The 14,937-nt window shown below is 41.1% G+C and overlaps 1 protein-coding gene across 2 annotated transcripts in view; it reads right to left on the minus strand.

Annotated features, from left to right (window-relative positions):
* Window positions 1-3,413: 3,413 nt before the first annotated feature.
* Window positions 3,414-14,937, minus strand: part of NAPEPLD (N-acyl phosphatidylethanolamine phospholipase D) — a 38,470-nt gene continuing 26,946 nt past the window's right edge. Inside the window, exons 3-6 of one of the 2 annotated variants that reach the window (XR_010794718.1) lie at window positions 11,865-12,511; window positions 10,752-10,866; window positions 10,412-10,534; window positions 5,704-5,788 (exon numbers count right to left, since the gene is read on the minus strand). Coding sequence is in view for 1 of the 2 variants with exons in the window: in XM_066633117.1 (XP_066489214.1) it covers window positions 5,660-5,788; window positions 10,752-10,866; window positions 11,865-12,511 (891 nt within the window). In the remaining variant the exon portion in view is untranslated. Of the gene's footprint in view, window positions 5,789-10,411; window positions 10,535-10,751; window positions 10,867-11,864; window positions 12,512-14,937 lie in introns of both variants that reach the window. The other variant, XM_066633117.1, reaches the window with a different exon arrangement.

Below are 14,937 nucleotides of genomic sequence, written 5' to 3' on the forward strand. Positions count from 1 at the left end.
TTACTTTTAATTTACAAATCAATTGATCTAGTTTGTTCTTGTCATATGGGGATGTTAAAAATTTTCCTGCTTGATGAGTTCACTTCTGACCATGTCATTACTTCTGGTGGGTCCCAACAGAGATGTCATTCCAAAAGGTAGGTCCTGGTGCTAAAAGGTTTGAGAAGCACTGCACTATACTATCTTAGCTTACATACTAGTAGTTTTCTTTTCAGTTTCTTTTCGTGTAGTCCCTAGTAATGAATTTGCATTTTTAATAGCTGATATACACTAGTTTGGTATTTTCTTAGAATTACCCATTAACAACCCCAATATCTGTTTTTTGATCACTCATTGCCACTTCAGATTGCCATTACTATATATGAAATTTGGGGTTTTCTCTTTACTGTGTATCATTTTACACCTACTTACATAGGACCTCATTTGTCATTTTGTTGCCCATTCCTCAGAGTTTGGAGCTTTTAACGGTCTTCTGGAGTTTTCATCATCTGAAATTATTTGGTCTTCTTTGCAAATGTTGCCACTTTGGCTCACCCCAAATACCAACTAATTTATGAACGAATTAAAAAGCCAGTACTGTATATACCCTTAAGACTCCACATTTCACTTTCCCCCAGTGTAAAACTGTCCATTTATTTCTACTCTCTGCTTCCTGTTCTTTAACCAGTTCCCAATCCATAGGTAACTTCTTGTCCTAAGACTACAGGTCCAGCCTATTTATACACCGATTTTTTTATACAGGGATTTGACTCAACATGAATGGCCCCTGCAAATGGGAAGAAATGTGCTGATCCCTGGAGAAGGGGAAAAATACATCCCTTTAAAATCAGTTTAAAAAACTGAAGTCCTTTAACAATAGCCTTCTTAATGGGAGGGGGGCAGCTGGCTGACAATGCATCAATCCTTCTCCAGGCGACCCCTCCCTTTCCCCTGAGCAGTGAAAGAAAGGTGATCACTTTGCATTGGTGAAGGGAGGGGCTGAGTGAAGAAGGAGACTGATAGATGGACTGTCTTCTCAATTACTCTTATCTTACATCACAAAGGTCAGCAAGTCTGTTTTTAAATCACTGGAGCAAAGAAGCTTTGTTTTTTAAATTGATTTGCTATAGTGCATTTTTTGCCATTTACCTGAGTGCTTAGAACACATCCTACACAAATAATGAGGCTCAAGCTGTACTAGGTTACTCAGGAACCTTTGGGAAGAACTTCTGAAAGCTGTTTGAAAGTCCTAAGCATACAGCATCTACTGGAGTACCCTAAGCCAAATGTTTACTGACGTTCTCAGTTTAGTGAGGCAGGCAGAATTTCCCTTTGCAGAAGCCATGCTAATTCTTTCTAAGCACAGCTTGTTCTTCTGTATGATTGAGAATGACCTTTAGTAATAGTTTCCTCCAATTACTTGAAAAGACAATATGTATTAATGTGTAAAACTGAGTAATCTCCTGTAGATACTTTTTGTGAACGTGAACCGTACACATACAGACCTTCTACACGCATAAGGATTTTCCCATTCCATTGTAGTGGAAGGAACAGTAATAACAGAACTGTAGGTCCCTTTTGCATAGATAAGACTGCCCCCCAAAGGAATGGGACCATTGTATTGTTCTATTGTGCAATTTAACTTTAAGATATGCAGTGCTCATTTTATGTAAAAATGCTTCAGACATCTCTCTACATATTCTAATCTAAATCTTTGTACATGCAGATCACAGTACAGAATTTTGTCAGTGTTCATAGATCCTAGAATGTTTTGACTCCCTTCCAAAACTCTGTAAATGTGGCCTAAATGGTTACTGCTAGATCCTGTGCTGGCATTGAGCAGGTTGAAGTTCTCCTCAGAGTAAGGGAATATTTAGTCTCCTTGCCCAAGTAATGCCCTAGCCTGCTCAAAGGGACTTCTTGAGTCAGCTCCAGCTATTTTACTGGTGCACATTTAAGAAGCCCCATGTCAGGCTTTAGAGCCCAACAAGGGGAATAATTCATCAGAGGAAGCTTCTGCTGGTCCCTCCCCCCTCCTGGGCATCTCCCTCCCCATTCCACCCTCCCCTTGCTAAGAAATGCATCCTCCAGCCACCCTCCCCATGCCCCTGCACTGCATCAGCAGTGTTGATCTTTAATACTTTCGGACAGTGACAGTTTTGAACCAGATTCAGCCAGTGTTTATACTAATTTAGCAGATTTGGCCTTCTTACATCCAGCCACCCCAGTATAACAAAGATGAGTGTTCCAAAGAAGAGCAAAACCTACCACTTTCATGATGAATGGGAAATGGACTACTTCTTCATCATGGTGAAAGACAAGTGTTGTTGTCTAATTTGTAACGCCCCAGTATCCTTGCCCAAAAAGGGTAATCTGGAACATCATTATAAGACTCTGCATAGCAATAAGTTTGATGCTGCTTTTCCACCCAAAAGTGAAATTCGTAAACTGAAGCTCAAAGAACTTAAATCAAAATTGGCTACTCAGCAACAGTTGATGGTGAAGCCAAGGTAACATTCGGTCAGTGCAACCATAGCATCCTTCAAGGTCAGCAACCTGATCGCAAAGAAATGCAAACCTCTCACTGAAGGGGAATTTGTAAAAGATTGTTTTCTTGAAGCAGCTGACAATCTTTCTGAAGGATTTAAAAATAAGAAAGGTCATAGCTGCTATTCAAGATGTACAATTGTCAAGAAACACCATCGTGCGGCGAATAGAAAAGATGTGTGGAGACACAACTGAACAATTGTTGAAGGATGTTTCAAATTGTGTTGCTTTCTCACTCCAACTGGATGAATCTACAGACATAAGAGACATAGCCCAGTTACTAGTCCTTATCTGGATGGTTTTTGAAGGCTTCAGTGTTAACGGTTTCATAGCCCTCTGTAGACAGCATGACAACTTCCCAGATTTCCTTTCTTACCACTGCATCATTCACCAGCAAGTTTTGGCAAGCAAGAGACTCAATACAAAGACTGTCATGGACATCACTTTCAAAATTGTAAATTCAGTTCGTGGAAGATCACTTCAAAGACAGCTTTTCAACCTTACTCTTGATGAAGGGGCAGCAGAAATCATTTTGCACACAGATGTAAGGTGGCTAAGTAGGCACAAATTTCTGCAAAAATTTCCTGAACTGCTGAATGAAATAAGAAGTTTTTTGAAGGAGAGGGGAGATTACCAAGCAGAGCTGGAAGATGAGGAGATCACGACCTGTTCAAAGTTGGACATGCCTGATACATAGAAATATCATTGTTTACTTGGAGATAAATGCTGCAAGCAATCAAGCACAATTAGAATTTGGAAAGAGAAAAGGAGTGCATAAATGTATTTTGGGGATTAAAGGGGAATGTATGCAATCAAGGAATATTAGCTAGCTGTCATATGAACATATTCAAAAGTATCCTACAGTAAAATGACAAAGCAGTAAAACATTTCTAAGCAAGAGTAATTTTTATTTTGTAAATCAGTATAGCGATTTGATGCAGGTACATTTGGCCAAGTTTTACAACAATGCTGATCAAAATGATAATCATATCATGCTTTCAATCCCATAAGTAATCTATATACACTTTTCGCACATCATTGTACTAAAACAATTTGTATAGGATTTCACATTTGGGGTGGGGAACAAAGCACAAACAAAAGCCAAATGAAATTTTTAAAGAAAGATGGTGCAGCAACTTACTCAAATTCTTAAAACAATATAAGTATTCAGTCCTATGATAAAAAGCAATTTCAGACAATGCAGGTATACAGAGATTCTGTCTAGCATTAAAAATAAATTAGGCAATTGTTTATATTTAACTCTAAAAAGGCACATTTTATTAGATCTCAGAACTTGGCTCTTACATTTGGTAAAATTAGTATTTTGTTTAAAATGTGCTTTAACTGTTTTGGAAGACTCCATCTCAAAAAAAAATCATGTGATCTAAATAGTTATGAAGGCACAAAGCACGTACTCTGGGTAAATAAAAGTCTCAAGGGAGATCATGAATTGAGGACTATTCACACTAAGGCAGCAATGCTCAAAACTGTTATTCCGATGTGACTATTGCATTGGTTTTAAGATTCAAACCACTTATGTCGGGGTAATGTCATTTTCTTGAATTGGACTATTTAATATTGTGTGGCTGGCAAATTATAGCATAATACAAAAACCAGCTAAATAACAGTAACCTAAACTGGAGCACCTTTTGTTCTATCAAATCAAGATGCCTGCAATCTTAAGTAGAGTTAGTAGAAAGTAAGTCTCATTGACCTCACTCCTATTACATCTTAATAAAACATGTATGCATGTCTGCTTTCCAAGACTAAGTTCTAAGCACAATTTCCAGAATTTTTCATACATTTCAGTGGGACATGCTTCTGATGTCATGCTTGTAGGATCCATACATGAGGACCCTACACCCAGCTATGAAGAACCATCATGTTCAAAAATAATTAAAATGTTTGTTTTGGTATTCAAATGTTACAGAATTCATAGATCTCCTTCCTTCCTGCTAATCAGTAAATGACTGCAAACCCAGGCATGTTTACTCAGAAGTAAGTTCCACCATGTTCAATGGTGCTTACTCTCAGGTAAGTGTGTATTGGATCTTAGTGGGAGAGGTACCTCATATGTTCCCACTATCTAGCAGGAGGGGGGGCTCTATAAGCACAATATGTGCAGCAGTCTAATGTGCCGGGCTGCTGCTTTGGGAAATTTTGTTCACTACAGCATTTGGATCAAACACATGAAGAACATTATTTCCCTACTACACAATCACCTCTTTCTGGAGGAGAACAATCTCAAAGTCCTCATGAGTCAAATTTACAGCTGCATGATGTATTTTTACCTTTTTACTTCCCCACTGCTGAACTAAAAAGCCCTCTTTTCAACTGGGGAGACTGAGGGCCCAATCCTATCCAGTTTTCCAGTGCTGGTGCTGCTGTATCTATAGGGTATGCACTGCTTCCTGTGTTTGGGAGGCAGTCTTGGAGGCCTCCTCAAGGTATGGGAACATTTGTTCCCTTACCTCGGGGCTGCATTGCGGCTGCCCCAGTGCTGGAAATTTGAATAGGATTGGGCCCTCGGCGCAAGTCTAACTCCTTATGTCAGTGCTTTCCTGCACTGGCATAGTGGTGCCAATGGGACATGTGCTGTATCCTGTAGTTGGTTGTCACTCATGGAAGCCTCCTCAAAGTAAAGGAATGTTTGTTCCCTTACCTTGGAGCTGCATTGCCCTTATGTCAGTACTGGAAAGCACTGGACATGCAGCTGGAAAGCACTGACATACGGGGTTAGAATTGCGCCCTTAATCAGTTAAGTGTACATACCCCATTGTCTCTTCAGGATTGTTCCCTTAGTAGTTATGGTACTGGCATTGCTATACAACAAACTAAAATTAGTATTTTTTAAAGATGAAATTTTATTTCACACACAATGTAATCAACTACTTATTTACAGGGCATTAGCAGCTAAGTTAAAGTTGTAGGCATGTTATTTCATTCAGTTTATTAAAAACTTGCAGTGTTATAAGGCTGGTATGGATTTGTTTAGGGCTGTTTAACAATTAAACATACCAGATATCTTCAAAATTATAGTTAAAAATTTTTTTACAAAAGAGTACTGTAATCAATCTTGATTCTTCTTCCAGTCAAATGTGATTTATAAGAAATGGTTAAGATTTTTCTATTTTTATTCAAATCCGTCATCATTTATATTTAAGTCTTGTGATTCTCCATGCTTTAAGACAAAGAAATCTTCAGTTTTCAATCCGTACCTATCAAGAGCTTCCTTCAGTTTAGTTGGAGGATCCAAATAATACTGTGGAGACAAAAGGCTATATCAGTACTGGATACAATCACAATTTAAGGTTGCAGGAAACAGATCCACATATGAATGTTTCACATCTTTATGCCATTTCATTATAGAAGTGTGGGGCTTCCAGTTTGATTTAAAGAGACTGTACAAATGAAATAGCTCCTTTGTGGAGTCTCTGTAAATAAAAGTGAAAGTCCTGCATTGAAGAAGCCATGATAGGAGCAAGGTAAGGAGGCAGATGATCTTTCCACTTGTTTTTAGTAGGCAGAAAGTGGGTTCAGTGCTGTTCATATCTATGGTGGGCTTGAGAGTGGTTGTGGCAGTGGCACCATGACTCCACTGTCTTCTTGATCCCTATAATCCACCACTGATACAACACACATCAGTCTAAAGCATGCAAGATGCAGGCTGCCTATATGTACTGAATCAGCCCTGGATTGTCAAAGCACAAGCAGCAAGCACAAGCAGCAAGCAAACCATGCTTACAAAAATATTTTGTTCACAAATTTTTCAGTTAAAAAATGGACCACAGAAAGCACTTTTCCCTATATTTTCTACTTTTCCCACCCTGTAATTGAAACAGCCATTCTTAACAAATATTAGAGACATAGGCCCATAGTCCAATGACAATTTTTGCATGTATAAGGTAGCTAAAGACCTGAAACGTTGGAGACAGCAGAATAGACAATAATGAGTGAGATAGAATAATGATCTGACCCACTATAAGGGGGCTTCTTGGTATAAGGTATGTTCTTGATATTTCTAAGTAATCTAATAAACATTGTGACTACAGTACAGATATTGTAATTGCTGAATGTACCCTAACTACAAATTGTTAAGCATCTGTCCAAAAGTATTTTAGTATATAATACAGAGTGACTATAAATAAATGGAAGTGTTTGCCAGACAGGACTTAAAAATGGCTACAGTCCATAAACCATTCGGACCGACATCATTAACTTCATGCAGATCTAGCCGTTATAAGACTTGCTGCATCATTACTTAAGTACTGAAGTTCTGGTGCTTCAACAAACGCATAATTTGATTTTATGTACTATGCCAGTACTGCAGGCAAAAAGGCTGGCAGCTATTTTAACAAATCAGATGTGTTTCATTATGGTGTGAGCATACCATTTGAAATGATGTCAGTCATTCTGGAAAAAAGTCAGTATTATTATGTATAGAGATAAAAGTATGAATCATTTTATAGGTATTTCTGCATTCCAGAGTGTAAAGTCTGCAGGGTGGGCAGGAGGAATCTTGTCACTTCCAAAAGTCCTTCACAAGCACATGCTATGGAATCCTGCCATTTTACAAAAAGGACAGCCCAATCCTGAGCTGCCCGGCGCCCAGGGCTGCAGTGGCACAAAAAATGGCTGCCACTGCATCCTGTGCATTCAGCAGGCAGCGCTGGCAGCTCCTTGGGAGAAGGGGACTTTTGTCCCCTTCCCCCGGGTAAGGTGAGCAGCCCCACAATGGGGTGACCAAAGGGTTAGCGTAGAATTAAGAGCCTCAGTGCTGGGTGGGGGCCCAACACAGAGGCTCAGGATAGTTCCACTGGTCCCCCCTCCCTCCTGCCCCACTCCCTCCCCCAGCACGCCTCCTCCATGCCCTCCCTCTGCCTCCCCCCCCACACCCTCACCTACCTCTCCGCTGCCCAGCGGTCCATGCGACTGCTGAGTGGCAGAGCACTGATGCTCCACCAGCGATAGACCAAAGCCAGCTAGCGCTGAGGGCCGCAAACGTTCCTTATGGCACATTTGCGACAGTGTGTGCTGGCAATGAGCCAGCGCTGCATAAGATTGGGCCCTGAGTCATTTACAGTTTTGAATATGTAAACTTAAAACAAACATGGTGAACTGCTGGATAGCAAGAAAACAATATATTTTAGCTCAAAGAAAAGAACCTTTTGGAAAACCAACTAATTTTTACAAGATGTAACTAGCCATATAAAGGTTTTGCTAGAGACAACAACCTATGTACACTTGAATTTCTTCAATTATGCTTTACGTTATTATCTGGACAGTGTATATAGAGATAAAATGACTAGATTGTAGCAAAATTCTAATACCACGAATCAATTCCTTTAAAATGGCTTGGAAGCTGCTAAATAGTTAAGTTTACTTGTTTGTTAGACAAGTAGTTCATAAACTCTGTGTCAGGACAGACTAGTGTGCTGCAAAAAACAAGACTTTGGGCCCAATTCTAGCCAACTTTCCAGCATTGATGCAGCCATGCCAATGGGGTGTGCACTGCATCCTGAGGTGGGGAAGATAGCCATGGAGGGCTCTTCAAGATAAGGGAACATTTCTTCTCTTACCATGAGGTTGCATTGGTACTGGAAAGTTGAACTGGATTGGGTCCCCAAGTCCAAATTGCATACCAGTAGAGGAGGGTGCATCTCTCCAAGATTCACTGCTCTGGCCTTGAGTGCTTCTAGAACCTGTGTACTCATGAGGCAGGGTGAAGCAGCTGCCTCATGAGGCACTGGGCTGGCAGCAAGTAGTGAACTGTCCTAACCACCACTTGTTGTTTTAGCTGGCTAGCCAAGACACTAAGCAAGCAGCTGGCTAAGAGAATAGCTGTCACGGGTTGAACCCCAGACCTGACAGGTAATTTACTGGCTGCACAGTATCAGGCCTGAAGCCTTGGCCAAACCAGGAGTGCACAGCATCCTGGGAGCTTCATGCTGATGCAATATCTGGTGATATTGCATCAGGTGATCTCATGTGTGTGTGTATGTGTGGTGACTGTGCAGTAATTTCTAATGCTGTGATTGGCTGCAAGAAATATAAATGTCCAGCAGAGGCAAGCAAGTGTGTGGGAGAAGCAGAGCATTGTGAGCCGGAGGCTACGTTGGTTGGAGAGTGGATCGTGTAACCGTTTGTACTACTTGGACTACTTGTAAATATCTGTACATAAGTAAAGGAGGAGCGTGGTGGAGAACTTCTGCCTCTGAGTCTTCCTTGTCGCCGGGGGTGATTGTGGTTCGGCCGTGAGGCACAGAAACATCAAACTGCTGTGCAAAGCAGCTCGTAACAATAGCCTCTTCACTTCTTTGGCCCAGCAACTTGTACCATCCAGTTCCCAAAAAAACAGTAGAGTAGTAGCCACTCCAACTAGAGGAGCCACCATTCTATTTCCTGTACCCTTTTTTCCTATTCCCATTCTGCCAAGCAACAGAAATAGAACTAAGGACAGGCAAAGAAGGAAGGGAGCATTGGTTACAATTTGCAGTGCCTCTGAATGGGAGGCGAGGCTACAGCTATATCTTCCAATCAGCCTCTAGTGAAAATAGGTAACTCAGCTCCTGTCACATAGATGTAATTTTATTTCCAATATTTTCTGATATAGCCTGTGTCTAGCATCTAGCTGCAGTGAAAGTGTGCAAGCAACAGCTTGGAATCAACACCTAATAGTCAAATTAGATTACCACCCTAATGAAAGGCCCATACTCCTATAAGAACAGGTGCTTTAGAGCCATACCCCTCCCTTTTCCACTTTTAGATGAGCAGGCAGATATGCTGCCAGTTTACCCACAATCTGGACCTTTCATTTCTGCAGACTTGGATGCAAGTGCTAGAACAGCTTAGCTAGACTTTATTTTCTTTGATATATGGAAATGCTAATCTCTTCCTTGACTCATCACTCCTAGTGCAAGCACTTTAGCTACTAACTTTGAAATTTATTTTAAATAAAATTTCATTTGAAACCTTTGGTGTTTGTGTCTGAATGGCTAAATAGTTGTTTACCTAAATCTGACTATTGGCTAAACCAGTGTTTCTCAAACTGTGGGTCAGGTCCACAAGGTGGCTCACAATCTGATTTAGATAGAACCCATTCATTTCAATGTATATTTTATTTTTAATATGTTAGACTTGATGCTATCACTGTATGTAACTGCATTTGTGGAAAAGTTACAGTTCCATACTTTTAACGGGCTACTCTGTATATGCTTTTAACAATGATAGTCAATGGGACTTACTTCCAGGTAAGTGTGGATGGGATTCCAGCCTTTGGGACGATTGGGAATTTTTTTTAACAAATCAGCAAAACTGCATGGGAGGCTTAGGAGGATTCTCATTTAAATAAATTTTTAAACTTCTACTTATTGTAAACTTTTAATTTACTTAATTGAATTTGATTTTAGTCATATGGGAAGTGTTAAAAATTTTCCCTGCTTGATGATGTCATTTCTGGCCATGACATCACTTCCAGGTCAATGATATCATTTCTGATGGGTCCTGAGATTGTTGTTCTAAAAAGCTGGATAAATCTCTGCCCCCATGCACTCTGTGGGCAGGAAAGACTCCTCAGCTCCCTTTGGAGGAAGATCCAGAACTGTTTTAAGGGAGCAGTGGTAGAGCCACTGAGCTAGCACCACAAGAGCTTATCTCCACATTTGTGGAACAGGATAAAAGGCTGTGTGGATTGGGCTCTACTTGGCTGGGAGTGCACAGAAATCTGTATGTGTGTGTGTGCTCCAAGCTGAAGTGGACCAAGTAGCAGGGTGTGTGAAGAAATTACATACAAAGTCAACCCTCCCATTATTGTGATAGCTCACTCTGTGCATCAGGTGTGATTAATCATCCAAGCACACTTGATGAAAGGACGCAGCAAAATTACCTGCCCTCATAGGATGCTGTCCACTGTATCTCTCCCTGAATTACTTCTCTGTACTTCCTTCCAGTCACAGGTACTCCACTCCTACAAGGCTGAAATCCTATGTGTGCTTCTCTGGGCTTAAGCCTATTGAACACAATGGGACTCATTTCCATACAGATATGTACTGAAATGTACTCTCTTAAGTCACACAATAAAAGTAAAACTTTTGGGGTCTAAGTGAACTGTGCTTCCTATTTTAGTAGACAGAAAATATGTCTAAATTATAGAAGTTTGGGAAAGTCCATACTGTACAATTTGAATGCAAAGTCTACAGCAGCACTTGTGATAAGCTCACACTTACCTCATTTGCTAAAGCAAAGGTTCCCCAATGAATTCCAACAGACTTCTTTGTTTGAACATCAATATGAATCCTTACTGCTTCTTCAGGGTCCACATGCTGGTATTTCATAAACCACCTACAAGAATGGAGAAAGTATTTTTCCTTGCCTATTACACTGAAGATATGGGTTCCTTATGTACATAGCTGATGGAAATACAGGGGGCTTCTGCATCCACAGATCCCTTATCTGCGGTTGCACTTATCCACATATGCAGGGGCACCCACGCACACCCTCTAAAGGCTCTTATGAGCCCGGCAGATGCTGCATATCCACCTGTGGTCACTGCAGGGTTCATAATGGCTGTTCAGGCCAAAAAACACTACCTCTGGTTTTTTCGTAAAGCCGGAAGTGACGTTTTATGCCTAAAAGGCATTATGAGGGTCGGGGAAGCCAATGAGGGCTTCCCCAGCCCTCATAAGGCTTTTTAAAGGCATAAAAATGCCACTTCCGATTCTGATGAAAAAACTACAAGTAGTGTTTTTGGCCTAAATGGCCATTCTGAGGCCCTCTGAGGCCGCAAGCAAATACGCATGGCCTCTGTGTGGCTCAGAAGAGTCACTGAAGGCGAAGGGAGCTCCCTCACCTCCTGAGGCCCAAAGGTGTGGGGACATGTCCCACGTATCCAGTTTCCAGTATCCATGGGGGCTCCCAAATGGAACCCCTGCAAATACCAAGGCTCCCCTGTACAGTGGCAAACTTATTTCCCCACAATGCCTTTTCAGTCATCTCTTTCCCTTATAAACTCTTCTGCTGCTGGCTCCCCTTTCTTCTTCTCCCATGCTGCCAAGAACAGCTCAACTCCCCCACTTTCAAATTCCTCCATAAATTCCTCATCTTCTGCAACATATTTCACAGATTACCTTTCTTTCTTTTTTACTGTCCTGTTTGCTAACATGCCCCTTCTTTATTAGTAACTGGCCCCTGCTTTTTATTTTTTTAAGTGTAGGCTCTTTTTCCAAGGGTATCATATTCTTGCATTTTGTAGATCTGATGGGCCATTGGTATTACACTATGTAAATAGTGGTCATTTTTAATAGCTTGAATCACATATTTCAGTTTAGCACCATACATACCTTGGTTCATATGCTCCAATGGGAATAGCAGCAAGATCAAAAGGGCCAAATCTCTTCCCTATTTCCTCAAAGGCAACACAATAGCCAGTATCTCCTGCAAAAAAAAACCTATTCAGGGGTCCCAAGACAGACCAGCTTCCCCAGAGAACTCTGTTATCATCTGTTGGAGTCCTCTTGGACCAGTGTTGAGAAGGAGTAAATACAAATGTAACTGCATCATGACCAGGGACACAGTTTTCTGCCCACCAGTCCAGTTCAATTACATTCTCACAGCCACATTTCTGCATCCAGTCTAAGAGACCAAGGGGCACAAACCACCTCAGTTCACTGCCAAAGCGATTGTTTAAATCCAGTACAGTGTGGTAATCCAAATGATCATAGTGAGTGTGGCTGATCACCACGGCATCTATTTTTGGGAGCTGATCTACTGTGCATGGAGGTCCTCGGAAACGCTTAGGACCTGCGTACTGTATTGGGGAAGCCCGCTGGCTGAAGATAGGGTCGGTAAGAAATGTTATTTCATCCATTTCCACCATTACCGATGCATGTCCAAGCCATGTGACTCTCATGCCATCTCCAATTTTTCCAACTAGTTCTGGGTTTTCAACAAAGTACGGTTTTAACACTGGAAGTTCTCTGTCAAGCTCCTATCAAAAGAAAAAACAATAAAGAAATATGAGGTAGTATATTCTTCTTACCAGTAGGAAATGTTTGTCTCTTGGAAAAAAGCTGCTCAACCATTCTGTACTAATAAAGTATCATTTTGAAGTTCATGAGATAAATACACTCTAATTCTTGATGTAGACCAGGGATCTCTAAACTTTTTGGCCAAAGGGCTGCATCAAATATCTGGCATGGTGTAGAGGGCCAGAAAAAACAATTACATATAAAATTTAAATAAATACATTGGAGATGGAACATAGATGAATGACTGAAATGAATGAATGAATGGGTTCAAATGTCCACGATTTCTCCAAGCACGAACACAGCCCAAGAAATAAAGCACACACACACTTAAATGGACCCCCATTCCCCCACCCCACAAGCACAACTCTGGTTGTGTTTGGTCAACTGGGTCAGAGGCTCTCAGGGGATCAGAGGCTGGCCGTGGGCTAGATAGAGGCACTTTGCGGGCTGCATTTGGCCCCCGGGGCCGGGGTTTGGAGACCCCTGATGTAGACCAAAGTCCACCACATACTTCAGAATCAAAAATGTTCCCCTTGCACCTAAATGGCCTGCTTCTAATAGCTTGCAAAGTGACCTAAAAGCACCAGAGGCTATGACATCAGAGCAACTGGTCCAATGACACCCAAGATTTGCATCCCATATGTCATAGAAGCAAATCCAAATCTAGGAGAAGGAAGCAAATCAGTGACAGTTGAGTACAACTAGCCATATGAAACAATAAGAGGCCTCAGATGAGAATGTACATCATCATAAGATAATTCTAGCTAGTTCAATGGAACCCCAGATAAGCATCACCATGTAGTTGCAGATCAGCATCAGGTGCTCATACACTTCAATTTATACTGTCTCAATTGTGCAACTTGTTCCCATCAAATGATATAGCCAAGCCACTGGCCATTATGCAGGATCCCGGCATGCAAATTAGTTTCCCCCATGTCCATGTGTTTAAAAACCACACCCAATAACAGAGTGATGGAAAATATGGGAGATGTACATATATATTTTGTTTGCATGCGTGTGTGTGTGTGTGTGTGTGTGTGTGTGTGTGTGTGTGTGTGTGTGTGTGTGTGGAAACACAAGTGCTTCAGTATGTGGATCTCCCTTGTAGGCAATTGACATTTAGCATTGACTGGTGATTAAAAATCTAAATTTACCTCCATTCTCTTGTGAAAGTTGGCACATTTAGAAAAGTGATGACAGGGTAAAAATAAGTGTGCTACCCATACTTTCATACAGGGGTTATCCAAACCACTAACTGTTTCAGTTGACTCGTACATATGTACACACTTTCCCTCCCACCTTTGCCAACTTTCTATTTCATTTCTTCTTGGCTTTCCAGTCCTGTCTGGAAGAATAACGTTGATTCACTTCCAAGAACATTAAGTCCTATCCCAGTGCTTTAGAAATACAGTCACAGAAAGTAACTGAAGTACTGGATGTAAATGAAAATATAAAAATAATTCAAATATCTACTTATTTAAACAGAGATCTTTAAAAGGTTATATTTCATATCCTTTGAAGTTTGATGCTTTATCAACACAGCTAACCACTTCAACAATAATGTGTAAATTGTCCAATTGTAGATTAAAAAGCTCAGAGCAGAATAAATTGTGAAATAATATAAGAATAGCCCTGCTGGATCAGGCCAAAGGCCCATCTAGTTCAGCTTCCTGTATTTCACAGTGGCCCACCAAATGCCCCAGGGAGCACCCAAGCCAACAGGCACAACCTGTGTCCTGGTGCCCTCCCCTGCATCTAGCAATCAGAGGCAGCTTGCCTCTAAAACCAAGAGCTTGCACATACCTACTATGACTTGTAACCCGTAATGAACCTTTCCTCCAGATATTTGTCCAATTCCCTCTTAAAGGCATCCAGGCAAAATGCCATCACTACTTCCTGTAGCAAACTGCACGCTGGGTAAAGAAATATTTTCTTCAGTCTGTCCTAATCCAACACTCAAGTTTTTTGGATGTCCCCTGGTTCTGTGTTATGCAAGAGGGAAAAGAGCGTCTCTATCCACTCTGTGCATCCCCTGCATGATTTCATATGTCTCAATCATGTCCCCCCTCCGGCACCTCTTTTTCAGACAAGACGCCCAAACACTGTAGCCTTTCCTCATAAGGGAGGTGCCCCAGCCCAGTAATCATTTCTGTTGCTCTTCTGCACCTTTTCCATAAAAGCATATGCATATTTTGCAGTTCCACATTTCACTATTCTGCTCTGAGCTAAGGCCAAATTCCATATCTTGTTCAATATGATTAGTCCCTAAACTGTCTTCCTTTTGTTAAAATGCTAAATAGATGCAATAATTCACAAAGGCATGCCAATCTTTCCTGAGAAGTACAAAATTATGTTATTTCAAGCATAGCAAAATAAAGCTAACGGA

Source organism: Tiliqua scincoides, chromosome 7 (assembly GCF_035046505.1).
Source record: "Tiliqua scincoides isolate rTilSci1 chromosome 7, rTilSci1.hap2, whole genome shotgun sequence".
NCBI lineage: Eukaryota > Metazoa > Chordata > Lepidosauria > Squamata > Scincidae > Tiliqua > Tiliqua scincoides.